The sequence below is a fragment of the Morone saxatilis genome, unplaced genomic scaffold (assembly GCF_004916995.1).
Source record: "Morone saxatilis isolate NCDOM2014 unplaced genomic scaffold, NCSU_SB_2.0 Contig10, whole genome shotgun sequence".
Taxonomy (NCBI): Eukaryota; Metazoa; Chordata; class Actinopteri; family Moronidae; genus Morone; species Morone saxatilis.
Genome location: NW_023339652.1, coordinates 2622436 through 2636567, shown reverse-complemented (window position 1 = coordinate 2636567; position 14132 = coordinate 2622436). Strand labels below are relative to the sequence as shown.

At 39.8% G+C, this 14132-nt stretch overlaps 1 protein-coding gene across 1 annotated transcript in view; it reads right to left on the bottom strand.

Annotated features, from left to right (window-relative positions):
* Positions 1-14132, bottom strand: part of plxnb2a (plexin b2a) — a gene marked incomplete in the record, with an annotated part of 172717 nt that overhangs the window by 19595 nt on the left and 138990 nt on the right. Inside the window, 8 exon segments of the mRNA XM_035675813.1 lie at positions 4790-4925; positions 5603-5751; positions 7989-8152; positions 8331-8418; positions 11268-11363; positions 11448-11549; positions 12029-12140; positions 12224-12335. Of these exon segments, the coding sequence (XP_035531706.1) occupies positions 4790-4925; positions 5603-5751; positions 7989-8152; positions 8331-8418; positions 11268-11363; positions 11448-11549; positions 12029-12140; positions 12224-12335 (959 nt within the window).

The following is a 14132-nucleotide window of genomic DNA, read 5'->3' as shown; positions in this document are numbered from 1 at the left end:
GTTTCTATATAGTTATTCTTAATGACTGTAACTAGGTTGGATTCCCCTTGAAATCAACGAACCAAGGCTGAAGAAACACTACCGCTTTTGTCCACAGGGGTCACCAGAATCAACCAAAGAAAGGCTTTACAGTACCTTTTGCTTTACTTTTTAGTTGGAAAGGAAAAAATACACGATTCTTGCTTTTGTATTTGGTGAAATAACAAGAAAACTGACTACGATGGATCCTAAAATAGAAGCAACAGTTAGCGTACCTTAAAAAGTTAAGCTGTGACAGCAAATATTAACTCTCAAATCCAAGCATGAACATGCAGTATTTGTGTTTTCCTTTTCTTAAATTAGTTTGCCTAGCCTTATTTTATTTGATTTCATTCATGCCCTGTGTTTTGAGTATTTTTTCCTGTGATGGAAAAGGCAGAGAAATCTTTGGTGTTATGAGACTATTTTTGAGTTCTTCATGGCAACACCTGAAAGCACCGTCATGCTTATATATTCAAAGCTCTACCTCCTTTTACAATTTATGCACAACACCGCCAGTCTAATTTACACCTCGCACACACACAGAAACACCCATATGGGACTGGCTGGCCAGTTAATGCAGGATCAAACAGTTATTTAATCTTTTCATATGAGTGTTGTTCTATTCATAACTGCCTGACAGGTCAACCGACCCTCTGGGAGGCCACTCCAGATGGCCATTCACACGCCTGACGAGACCTCGAGCATACGGTTTAGCAGCCGGCTGTAATGTAGCAGTCAGGTTCACAGAGTTTATAATCGGAAAGGTTTAACTGCAGTTTAGCTTTTAATGATTCTCAGACCAACAGAGCGACTCAGTTACAGTTAAGTAGCTGGTTGCAGTCAGTTGTGTAAAATAAAACAAAACAGAACCACTTTGCTTACATATTATTGCTTAAAAGATGTTGAGATATTTCTGTCTCCAGTAGTGAAAGTGGGCTCTGATGTCCTCCTTTAGTGGGGACCTCACTGACCGAGATGAGCAGCCACAACGTCCCCGGAGTGACGGCGCAGTCGACCAGAGGCAGAGGAAGAGTGTAGGGTTCGACCATGAAGGTAGGAAGAAGCAGTTCCTTTCTCTGCCCTGCAGACCTGAACTAAATTGGAGGTGCTGCAGCGTAGTGAACGGAGAAGAGGAGTTGTGAGGGAAAACTTGGAACACCAGGTGGGCTGCAGTGTTCTGGACCACCTGCAGAGGTTTGGTGACAGACGAAGGGCCTCCAACGAGGACGGGGTTTCAGTAGTCCAGCTGGGAGATGAGAAGCTCTTGTAAGAGCACCTGGTGAGGAGGTGGTGAATCTTCTTTATGCTTTAACTGAGGAATCTTATTGTCGAGGGTAACATCCAGGTCCGAGCTGGCACCAGAGGATTGTCAGAGGGGATGAATGGTGAATACCTTCAAGAGGTCTGCCAGGCGAGCAGTAACGAGCTTCAGATGAACTGACACTACATATTAGATTTGTCCTGATAACGTCTGTGACTTCTAATCAGTATTGTATACCATGTATTACAGTCAAGAGACTTTTTATTCCCCATTTTCAGAGCGAACACTTTATGAAAGCGCTGGCATGAAAACAATCACGTTTCAAGAACAAAATAAAAAGCGCAGATCCATCAAAACTAAAAGGCAGCGGAGGCAGAAACAAACACAAAGAGAAAAATAAAATGGGAAACATTAAACTTTAACTAAGTAGAGTTCATTATGTTCCAGCTGCCTTCCTGCAGGTACGAACACTTTGATCACCTCAAAAACTAGAGCATGAATAACTCAGTCCCGTGTTATTTAGGCAGCGAGTTATAACTAAAAACAAAACCCCAAAAACATCAGTGTCACTGTGGAACTTCACCATGGGGGAATTTGATCAACTTGTGTGCTTGAGGAATATTGATAAAGGCGACGGCAGCTGCTGAAATACACCAGCTGGTTGGTTTCCTGTTTTTACTGGAAGGTTTTGTACATTTCTGACAGCATGACGAACAAAACAACAAGAGGGGATATTAATTCTCGGCTACACTGAAGGATAAAGCAGCTTCGAAATTTAAGAAGTCAATCTGCCTGGAGAATTAAGACACAGCAGTCGAGCACAGTGTGTGAAAGAAGTTATTTGTGGTTGTTTGGAAGCAAGTGGGCTAAAAAAAAAAAAGGTGTAAATATGAATCCAAAGTGAAGAAGTAAAACAATGTTTTCTAAATCAGCGTAGCGCGAGTGTGCGGTGTGCAGCTGCTGAGATATACTTAAGCATTTGGTTTGTTGGTGTTTCAGATTTGTTCTTGCTGTTCTGGCAGAGAGAGCCGCAAACACAAGAATAAATATCCCCAAAGAGAGACCAAACTCATAACAACTCGGCCCGGTTGGAACTTATACACAAACAAAACAGCGGCACAGGAGGTGGCAGTGACTGAAATATATCTGGTCTGTGAGACAAAAGAAAAACACAGACAGTTGTATATCTTGGATCTTGCATAAAGGAGGCACATATTTAAACCCAGGGATGCACTAGCAGATATACAACAGATGGATATATGGACAAATCTATAGAGGGTATAGAAAGGAAAAGGCTCATTGCACAGCAGGATTTCATCAGCTGCACTAATCAGTTTTTATATCAACAACTGATGAAATGAGTGTAAAGTGAGAGGTGAGGCTGAGATTGCAGTTCCCCTCAGCGCTACTAAGCATTTTAGCAACTTTCAGCTCATTGTTTTGGTTTCAAAGCCCAAAACTTTACCGTTTAACTCAGTGTCAATGCGCTCATCAATCTCAAATCAGCACAAAAAGCTCTAAACAAGCACAGTATACAACCCGTCTTGCCCCAGACAGACAAAGTTAGCAACTACTCGGTGGGCACAGGAGCTAACAGAGCTACAAGGAGACAAGGACAGAAACACGACTTCAAATTAAAGCTAATGTAGCTTACGTGTCTGATAAGCAACTAACTGCTAAGATGTTCGCAAAATATCAACTTCATAACGTGATAATATGTCAACTATGATTTTGAGTGTTAAACTCTTAAAAAATAATAGCTAGGGATGTTTTTTAATAACTTTTACTTTGACTGTTGCTTAGTTAGTCAAAATGATCTAATACTAATAGAGAAATAATAGATTTGAAACCAGGTTTGTGTCCTCCTGACCTTTGGTGGACTGCTTTGTAGAAGAGAGGCAGGGAGTCCAACAGTATGGTTGACACCTGATTTACATTTACATACATGATTTACATTTACATTGTATATTAATCTGGAATTATATTCTCAATTAATATATTAATTTGGCAGACAAAATGTCAGAAGATGGTAAAAAAGACATTAAATATTAAGTTAACAATCATATATGACAAAAAAAGCAACAAATTCTGCAAAAAGTAGCCAAAGTCAGACGATATTTTGGTATTTGTGCTTTATAAATGACTGAAATAATTAGCCAACTATACAAATAGTTGATGATTAATGAATTAATGTACTCTCCCCTTTGTCCTGAGGCAGGCTGTTAACATTATAAAAACTAGCCTGCAGTGTTAAATGACCTTAAAATGATAAGGCAAGACCATATAACCAACAAATGTTGGTTCTACAATGTTTTTGTCCTTTAGACTAATTGAAATAAACAATTTACTGCATTTTGACAAGTTATTACATTACATTACCTAAGCAGTGAACCGCTGCAAGTCAGGTCTGCCTGTTAAGTGTTTCTGTAGTATTGGTTTAATATTTCTGCTCTGACAGCAAGACAAACAAATCAAGACTTGCTGAGGGAAGTTTAAAGTAGTTTACAGACGCAGACGTACTGCTGCTGAGGAAAATTAGTCATTTTGGTCTCAGCAGTTTGCTTTAATTAGCTTTTTGTCAGCTCAATAGAAAAAAACATGAAATATGAAAGTGAACAACAACATTTAAATTAAACAACTGAGCCTAGTTAGAGAAATAAAACAGAACAGCAGGTGAAACTTTTGTAATTTTGATCATATTTGTTTCCCTATTTGTTGGAAGAAAGAGCTCCGAGCGGAATAGAGTTTTGTGCGGCGGTGAATTTGTATGCGAGGGACATGTTCACGCATTGCTGCTTCTTTAGGGAGCAGATTTCCCGGCACAACACTGAAAGAAGGCTGTGTGCTTAACCTTTTAATGTTTCTGGGATTTGATCTCTGGGGTTTGAAGCACTTGTGTCACACCGTGTTCTGTATTGCCTCAGAAACTTTGTTGAGGTGAGTACACAGGATGACAAATTTGAGACATTTTAAATGCTTCCCGCAGTTGAACCGAGGCGTTTTAAAGTAACAAAATCAAGCAAACAAAGCGAGTGTTTTTGTGATGGAAGAGAGGTCGTGAATCTTATGAAACTACTATGTAAATGGGCCGTGAGAAGTGGATACTGTGTTTAGTAAAGCAGACAGGAGGCATATTGTACCACTAAACCTGTGCTGTTTTAAAAGGTGCCTGTGTGGAGTTTTGACAGCCTTTGTTGGCGCTTTGTTACGCTTCTTCAACACATTACTAATGGTCATAAAACAGGAGGTAAGAACATGCATGTGTCATCTGCTTGTAAAAACAGAGTAATAGGATACCTTTAAAGGTCTAGTGTGTAACATTTAGGTGGAAGAAATAGAATATAATATTCATAGATATGTTTTCATTACTGTATAATCAGCTGAATATAGTAATCGTTGTGTTTTTGTGACCTCTACAGACACATGCAGTCTGCAATGTTGAACTTCCGTGTTTCTAAAGTAGCTTTTCGTGTAAGAATATGGTGTATAATCTGTGTTCAGGCCTACCCGATAGGTGAAATTGACCAGAGATGTTCCTTTTCTCCCTCCCTCGACTTCTATGTGAACGGGTCCACTCATGGTTGGTTCAAACGGGAGGTCAGATGGTGGAACTCGCTTCGCTGGGCCAATCTCACACACCACGCTGTGGACGGAAAGAGAGGGACTTCTGGTTAGGGCTGCAACCGTTGGACAGCTTCACTGTGTAGAGTGATATATGTCACTGATTCGTGTTTAATGGAACTTTTAACCACTTGTGACTTCCTCCACTTCCTCAACAAACTTCATCCACTGAGAAGTGGATGAAGCTGTGGTTTGAAGCTCTGGCAGAAGTGTAGTACCTGGACCTTGAGTTAGGATTTAAACTTCAATTTAACTGTCATTGAAGCCTAATTCCACACACACAGTACAAACCAAAATCTATCCACATTAAGTTAGATAAAACACAAAAGGAAACAGCATGATATAAAACCTGGAACACATGGAGCAACAGTCATCTGTAAGTAACATCATCAACATCGCAAACCCATCCTTAATCCCCCGTGGCAGCGTCAACATCAGCTGGTAAATGTTTGACGTTGAAGGTATTTGACTGGCTCAGAATAAGTGTACACTGTAAAATCAACAAAAAGCCGAGATAACAAGCAGCCCTGCTGGTGTTTCACCTGTATTAGAAGTTAGAGGTGATACTCAGTTATCTGTAGTAATTAATTAACGGAGCAGCAGCCTGTCAAAGGTCCATGTAAAGAGCTTAACCTTAACGTGTAAGAGACAACATGAAGGGCCACGTTAACGTCGCTGCTGTCACTACTGTTGGACTACCTGGTAGAGACGGAGTATCTGTCCGCCTGGTGAACACAGTCCACTCCAGCCACTGTGATCTTCTTGATGTCTTCCTTCTTTATTCCCATGTTGGAGCCTCTGATGGTCACTGAGATCCGACCGTTCAGAGGGCCGAAGCGAGGGATGATCTGCAGAAGGAGAGAACAGATAGTAATGAAGATGTATAAAAGGAGATGATCACACTCAACCACATCCAGCAGCGACTCTTTGGATAAAACTTGTGTCCAGCTGATATTTAGTTTGAGTTTTAACTCACACGTCCCCAGCTGATTGTGACTGATTGAGCCCGTTTCTACTTTTTACAACTTTCCCCTCCAAAAATTCTGGTTTTATTTATGTCCGGACATTGTGACCTTTTGTTTTAATTAATTCCCACAAAGCGAACAGCCGATGTGATCGATGAATCTCCTGAGCTGAGTCTGATAAATTTCTCTTGTGATCAGTTTTGTTACTAGATAATGATCCAAACCAGAGGTTCCCAAACTTTTTCATGTCATGGATGCCCAAAATAGATGCACATTAGATCACAGACACCCAGGATCGTGTCCGTTTGGCACTCATCGGCCCTCACCTGCAGCTTTTCTGGCCAACTGAGCATGTTGAATCGGCAGCGGAGGCCATCTGTGATTGGCTGTTCAACTTAAGCAAATCAGTGCATGAGAACAGAAACGGAAGTGAGCATTTGTCGGCTTTGTCTAATCATTCTAATACAAGGATATTTTATTCTATTCGTTGGGGACCCCAACAACCAAATGCACCCTTGTTGGTCCCCGGACCCCAGTTTGAAAACTACTGCTCTAAACAATCGGTCATTAAATATGTGGCCTTTACTTTGTAATCTAGTGCCTCTGCCATTTCTAACTGAAGGTTGTTATATTTCAGTATAGTTTCATAATTTCTTCCAATGTTTGCATCTGATGATGGTCACATCAGGGCTACATTTATTGTTATTGTCTGAATTAATTATAGGTATCAAAGTTGTAGCAGTACAATATAATCCGTCTGCATCCTGCGAGATGACATAATTGGGACAGTATTGATTAAGACGTTGATTTAAACAATCTGCAGAGACAAATCAAAATCTAAAAGACGCATTGTATCAAAAAAGGCTGCACACATCTGCCACAGTTTGGGCCATTCCAGCGATTCTGTGTATTTAATGCTTCTTGTCTTCTTGCCAGTTAAAAGCTCTCGACAAAAAAGCTCAAATGTTGATGCGGAAATAACAAACAACTCTTGACCTAATCAGCTGCCGCCCAGAGGAAATCGAGACGTGGGCCTGAAACAAATGACTGATGTTCCAGAGAAAATAGGAAACAAATTGAAGTTGTGCAGCAAAAGGAGACAAACTGCGAATACAATATGAGGGAGAAAAATGAGTTCTGTTACACTGAAGAGTAGAGGTGATTGATTGGGAAATTGCGTTTGTTAAAAAGCTGTATGCAGTTTGAAAACGTAGAGTTTGATCTAAAGATGATGATGAATTGTTGAAATGGACGTGGAAAGTTCCAGAAATCCGATCTGTGAAAGTGAAGTAATCGAGCCGATTGTCCAAACAGATGCAGTGATTCTTCTCATCCTTTATTTCTCCCTCACACAAACACACAAAAGTTGCACTTTGAAGCCACCGAAGATCTTCACACTGTGTGTTACTTAGTCAGTCTGTGTATACGTACGTTAAATGTGTGTATAATCATTTAATAGTGTGTTCATAGACGTATTTTAGAAACTCTGAGTGTGTGTTTGTGTAAAGGAGATTGTCTCAAATGGTTAAATGAATATAATCTTTTAATTTAGTCTAATAATAAGTATAACCATGTTTAAAATCTCTTATAATCACTAAGTACATTTACTTAAGAACTGTACAGTTTGCATGTTCTTGTACTTTTGAGTGTTTCCATTGTAGGTCACTTTATAATCATATACTACATTTATGTGATGAATTGAGTTACTAGTTACTTTACGGAAAGTGGAGCTAATTTGAATTACTTTAAATACTTTCCCCCATGGATCAATAAAGTTGATCCTATAATAATTATATCATAATATATGATTATATTGATTATATTTTGTGATTTAATCAGAATCTTAAAAGTAAACAAAGTTATCAAATACATGTTGTGGAGTAAAAAGTATAAAGCAGCTCAAAATTGTACTTAAGACCACAGTACTTGAGTAAATGTACTTAATAAATAAATAAATAAAAAATAAAAAAACGTAATAAAGTTACTTTCCACCACTGACTACTGTAACTTAAAGCTTAAAGCTACAGTGTTCAAACCTCCTTTATCTTTAACCCAAATAAACGTGCGTGAAGTTCACAACCAGACACATTTCACAGGCATAGTGCATTGTGGTAACTCACGTCTGTGATTTCCGGGTCGGGGCACTGTGCCGGCTGCGGTGACGGGCAGACATCCCGGTAAACACAGGTGCGTGAGGCAGCGCACCAAACGCACTGGTACGTGGCGTCGGCGTGTTTACACAGACTGCAGTCTTCTCTTCCCACTGAGCAGTTATACAGCACCACTGAAGAAGAAGGAGAAGAAGGAGAAGGTTTGAGCTAATTAGCATAATTCAGGCTGGAGATGAATTGGAAATACAGAAGCTCAAACCAGCGTAATAACTGCGCTTTCACCGACCTTTGTTGATGTGTTGTGCTGACGCTGTGTGTGTGTGTGTGTGTTTATAGAAGTGACACACCAACCTGTCAGGGTGCTGTCAATCTTCCTCTCAGTGTCTCTGTCTTTGATATGGAAGGATACGTTCACCTCCTGCTGCTTGTCATAGGCAAACTGCACACACACACACACCACACACAGCACACACACACTACCACACACCACACACACACACGGTTTTGCATTAACACAGAGTAACAAAACATTCCCTATTTGGAGCTCTACATTAAATTACTTTGCATCCATCTAACTGTGAAGGTCAGAACACACACACACACACCCACACACACACACACACACCACACACACCACTTACAACATGCAGACACACACTCCTGTACGCCATAAATCAAGGGACGGTTTCCTTCAGGATGTGTGTGTGTGTGTGTGTGTGTGTGTGTGTGTGTGTGGGTGGGTGAGGAAAGAGAAAGAGAGAAAAAGAAGAAAAACAAAAGGATCATGTAGAGACAAATACAAGAGATAATGAGGGAAATCAGCAGTGACACACACACACGCACACTTTAAACGTGTATTGGCAGTCTTAGACTCAGCATGAGGTGAGGATCAATGGAGGCAGAAAAGTGGAAAAGCTGAGGGGTGTGTAATAAAGACACACAATGCAATACAACACACAAACACACACACACACACACACACACACACACTATAGGCTACCTGCAGTTCAGTGACTCAGTGAAAATATGTGCATTGTAACCCATTAGGGGGCGCCATAACACACCCGTGGACCTCTATGAATCAGCAGTGTGAGCTCGACTATTAAAACTGAAAGACAAATAAATTATAAACCTAAACATCGTTAAAATATAAACACCAGACGTCAAACTCAACTACACAGAATGAAAGAAAAACAAACAGAACAGAGCTGGGAACCTTTTTCTGTCTCACAATCACGTTCATTTACTCACAAATTAACCACTAATGATTCACTAATTGTCTAATTATCATTGATGATACACTCCCCGGTTTTGTTATAACGCCTGGTAGCACTCGCAGTCGAGCTTTAAAAACATAAACAGAGAGCCGGGAGGAAATGTAGGCATTCTGCGGGGCTGCTAATGGACACAATAAAAGAATCAGAGAGTATCTCTAAGTGGACAAAACAGGTTTAATTTAAGCAGTTTGGTGCAGAGGGAGGAAAGCAACTGATGTGGCACTATACTGACAAACAGTGATTGCTTTCTGTTTATAGCTTCACAGTTTAATTTTATTATTTAAAAGCCTTCCTGTTCAGCACTTTCTTTCGCTCTGATTTTAGATTAGTTATTTATATCTCGCTAACTAACGTCCGCTACGACGCAAAGCTTCTTTTATCGACTGCTTCGTCACTACTTCTAATTTCCGCCCTTTGACTCATCTTTGGGTTTAATTACTGAACTTTCTGTGGCAGTAAACTCTCCAAATGTATTTCTGAGGGCAGTTTTAAGATGATTCAAAGATGAGAATTTACCTTCTTGGTTATCTTTACCTCTGGCAGATGGATATGTATGTTCATATCTCTTGGTACATTACAATAATACTTGTAATTGCAGTAAGTAATGAGGTAAATAAATTAAGCACATAAGAGACAATTATACGCAGGTCTCCTTTACTAGCTTGGTGTGGCTAGGTCTCCATTAGAGGGCTGGTCTAGACTTTATAGAAGCTCTTTGGACGTATATAACATCTTAAGCGAGTTCTGAGCCGCTTAAAGCGCCTCCACAAATATAAACGTTTATAATATTTATATATTTGATCAATTTAAATCAACAATTTGAATTTATTTCCCATCTTTGCTGAGTAAGAGTTTAGTGCAGAAGTAATTAAAGGCCTGTCCCATATAGAGGCCTGTCCCATATAGAGGCAGGTTGGGTTCAGTGATTGAAGCAAATAAAAGCCTGAGCTAATAATTAGTTTGATAAATGTTAAACATCAGCATGCTAACCTGTCTACCATGTTCATCATCTTTGTTTAGCATGTTAGCATGCTAACATTTGCTAACGTTAGCACTAAACACAAAGTGGAGCCGAGACTAATGAGAACGGTATTAATTTTGCAGGTATTTGGCCATAAATTGGACAAATTAAAGTGAGAATTAAAAAGAGATCATCAAAGTTAAGTCCAGTAGTTGTCAAATTATTTCGCTAAAAACCACATATGTCAACTTTCTAGTTTGGACCAATGTGACTGACTGACAGACCGTCCTTTTCATCCTTAGAGACACTATTTTATTAGCTGAACATTAAATTAAATTAAATTAACATTTATTTTTATAGTAACAAGAATACAAATGATTCAACTTAATTGTAAAACATGAAACAGATTAGTTGTGTCTGACTGATAATTTGGTTATTTACTGTTCTGGTATAAATAGCCCTTCTCTTAACGTAGTTATAAAGCGCTTTGACAAAGAACAAAGGAAACCCTAATAAACTGATTGAATGAATATTATGTACAATGGTCCACTTCACTGTGGATTTTGTTCATTGTGGTATTAAATCAATTCAACACAGACGTCTGGGGAACTTCAAAGCTGAACTGATCATAATGAGATGCTTTGATCAAACTCGTGTGCGAAGGAATATTTGTTTTATTACTGTTATCCAGCAATATGTACGTAACATGACGACTTCATCTGAAATTAACAGTGTTTACAGTTGTTGTTGAAACGCTGTGGCCGTCGCAGAGAGGGGAGGAGGAGATAATCAGGTAGTCTCTCCCGGGGGACATTCGTAGCATTGTACTTGGTTGGTTGTTGGAGTGGAAAGTGAAAGTTACAGAACTGGTTGGACGCAGAGGAGGTTTCTGAAGCTGTTCGACCCTCCGACAAGCACGACTGACTGAGGATACTGGCTGCTTTAGTGTCTTGTTGCCCCATAAATAACAGGAATAAACCTGATTACGTTCACATCTAACTCCACATATTACAGTAACTCCTGTTGGTGTCTAGCGTCCTTTACACTGACCTCATAACCTGTGAATTTAAACTTCGACCCCTGCTCCTGCGTGACCTCCTTGTCTGTGTGCTTCATCAGCTCCGTCCCGATGGCAAACCTCCGGCCCTGGAGACACAGAGGGACATTATTTACACAAAATAAACCACAGCCCTGGAGATGGTTATAGTCATCAGTTGCTGTGTAACTCACCGTGTAGATGTCCAGGTTTCTACCCTGGAAGCTGATGGGGATTTCAAAGCCTACGGGGATTAACAGCGGCTCCGGAGACTCAAACTGAGGACAACTGTCACGCTGGATCGCAGAAAGAGAGACAGAAGCACATAATAGTACAGTACAACCCTTCAAATCAAATCATCATCTAAAGATATATTTTACTACCATGGAAGTCATTTAAAATGAAATATAACGGTTTTTCAGTCATTTTGAATTAGGGCTGCAACTTACTGTTATTTTCATTATAGATTAGATGATTTTCTTGATTAATTGCTTTTTAAAAGCCCAAAGGGATGTCTACAAAAGTCTTGTTTTGTCAGACCAACAGCTCGAAACTCAAATATATTCAGTTTACACCGATAAAAGCAGCCAGTACTTTGCTTAAAATCTGACTTTGGTTTACAGTAATCACAAACTCTTAGGAATGGCAAAAACATATGCATTTTTCCAACAAAATTAAAATAAATCAAAAAGGTATCAAGTAAAATAACTCATTAACATCAACAAGTCACAGATTATACACACACACACACACACACACACACACACACACTTACCTGTTGTGGTTTAACGATGTGATCTCCACTTACACCGTCATCTCTGTCGCTGCAGCTGTGATCCCGAGCGTTCCACTGACAGCCCCATTCGCTGGTCACACACGCTATACACCTGAAAACACCCCAGATGTTAGGATGTGAGAGTGTGTGTGTTTGTGTGTGTGTGCGTGTGTGTGCGTGTGAGATCTATCTTACGGTGTGTTTTGGTTCTTCCTGACCGTAGCAGCACAGTTGTAGAAGCGATACTCTCCAGACGTCACCTCGATTTTGTTGTTTACGAGAATCTTGACTGGGACCGAAACATAGTCTGAACACACACACACACATACACAACACACACATACATACATACACAACACACACACACACACGTAGACAGACACACACAGAGCATTATTGATTGAGTGTAACGTTATCTAGATGGGATCATTTCTATTGATTTAGAAAGAGGGGTCACTCTGATCAATGCTATCTGCTCGTCTGCTGTGTCATTAGAGCAGAGCCTGAGTGCCAAAATATCTGACTATCTTTTCTTTCCTCTTAGAAAGGCCACTGAGCACGAGAAGGAATTACTTGTTTGATCTCAGGTATCAACAGCGCCCGACACTGCCGACGTGCCCCGGAGCAAGGGCATCTATATGTCATCTGTGTTTACGCTGTCCACTCTGCTCAAAGGACTTGTACAGAACGTTGGCTAACAACCGCTAAACAGAGATAACAGGGGTAGTAGATCACGAGGCGAGTCCTTTGTAGTCACAGAGGAAGGGTCGACTATGAAGGCAGGGTCACTAGGCTTCAAATGTGATGAGGAAATTTGAATGATATGTCGTCTTTCTGCATTTGAATAGAAAATGACAAAATGGTTCGACTCATCTCTATTATTGTATCAGGGTAGTAGTAGTGGTTATTTAGCTAGTAGCTAAATCTGGTACATCTCTTCTATTTTCACATCAGCCATTTTGCCATGAAATAGTAGGGTAAACAGGTGTTATCGGTGATACTAATTATGCTCCGTTCCATTCAGGTCAAACAGAGTAAGGATGCTGCTATATTGTGCATGTTGGGTGACTGGAAATACTCTGCTACTCTAAATGGAACAGAACCTTAGTATCATCACCTGTGTTTATCCTAATATTTTATGGTAAACTGGTTGCTGTAAAAAAGGTTTATTGCAAAGGGTTACTGAAAATATAATAAAAAATAAACTGATAAGTCCATCATGGCCTCACAAATGTTAAATTCATGTTTTCATAGGTGAAATGTCACATTTCACACATGAAATGTCTTCTCTTTTATGTGAATTTTATCATATAAATTGTAAAAAGCAAGGATACATTTTATATGGAGTATAATATTCATAGGTATGTTTTCATTAATGTATAATCTCTGTCCATTACAGTGTGTCAGTTGGAGTCGTACAAATGTGTGTGTGTGGGCATGTGTGTCCCTCGGGCTGTTTTGACCAGATGTGTCCCTTCTGCCCATCATTTTTTGCACCACCGCTCCTTAAACTTAATTAAGCACACACTTGTTCACACACACATACACACACACACAGGTTTGTATTAATAAATACATAGTCGACCAAGATGTGAAAAAAAGCAACAGGGTGCTTAAGAAGGTGACAGCGAGAGACATCTTATGACTCAAACGCAAATAAAAATAAATTAGTCAACAGGATGTTTTAATCAACAAGCTTATAAAAAAGTCTATCAGTTAAATATTATTCACTCAGTCAGTTATGGTTTCTGGAGCCTAATCAGAAGTCACTGCAGTCTTTTCAGCTTGATTACTGGTTTCCACTCATTTTATTTTACTATGACGGAAGATGCCGCTTCCTGACCTCCAGGTGTCTTTAGTCTGAAATTGTTCCCTCGAGTATCGACAAAAATGTTTAAGGAGTTATGTCATTTTCCTGTGGCTGTGAGGACAAGAGGTTCACACAATGACAGGAGTGAATACTCTCCCTGTTCACGCACACAGTCTCGCTTTATCTCTCTCTCTATCTCCTTCACACACACACACACACCTACACACACACACACACACACACACACACATACATGCCGTATGTTCATGCACAACATACATGGATATACGTTGG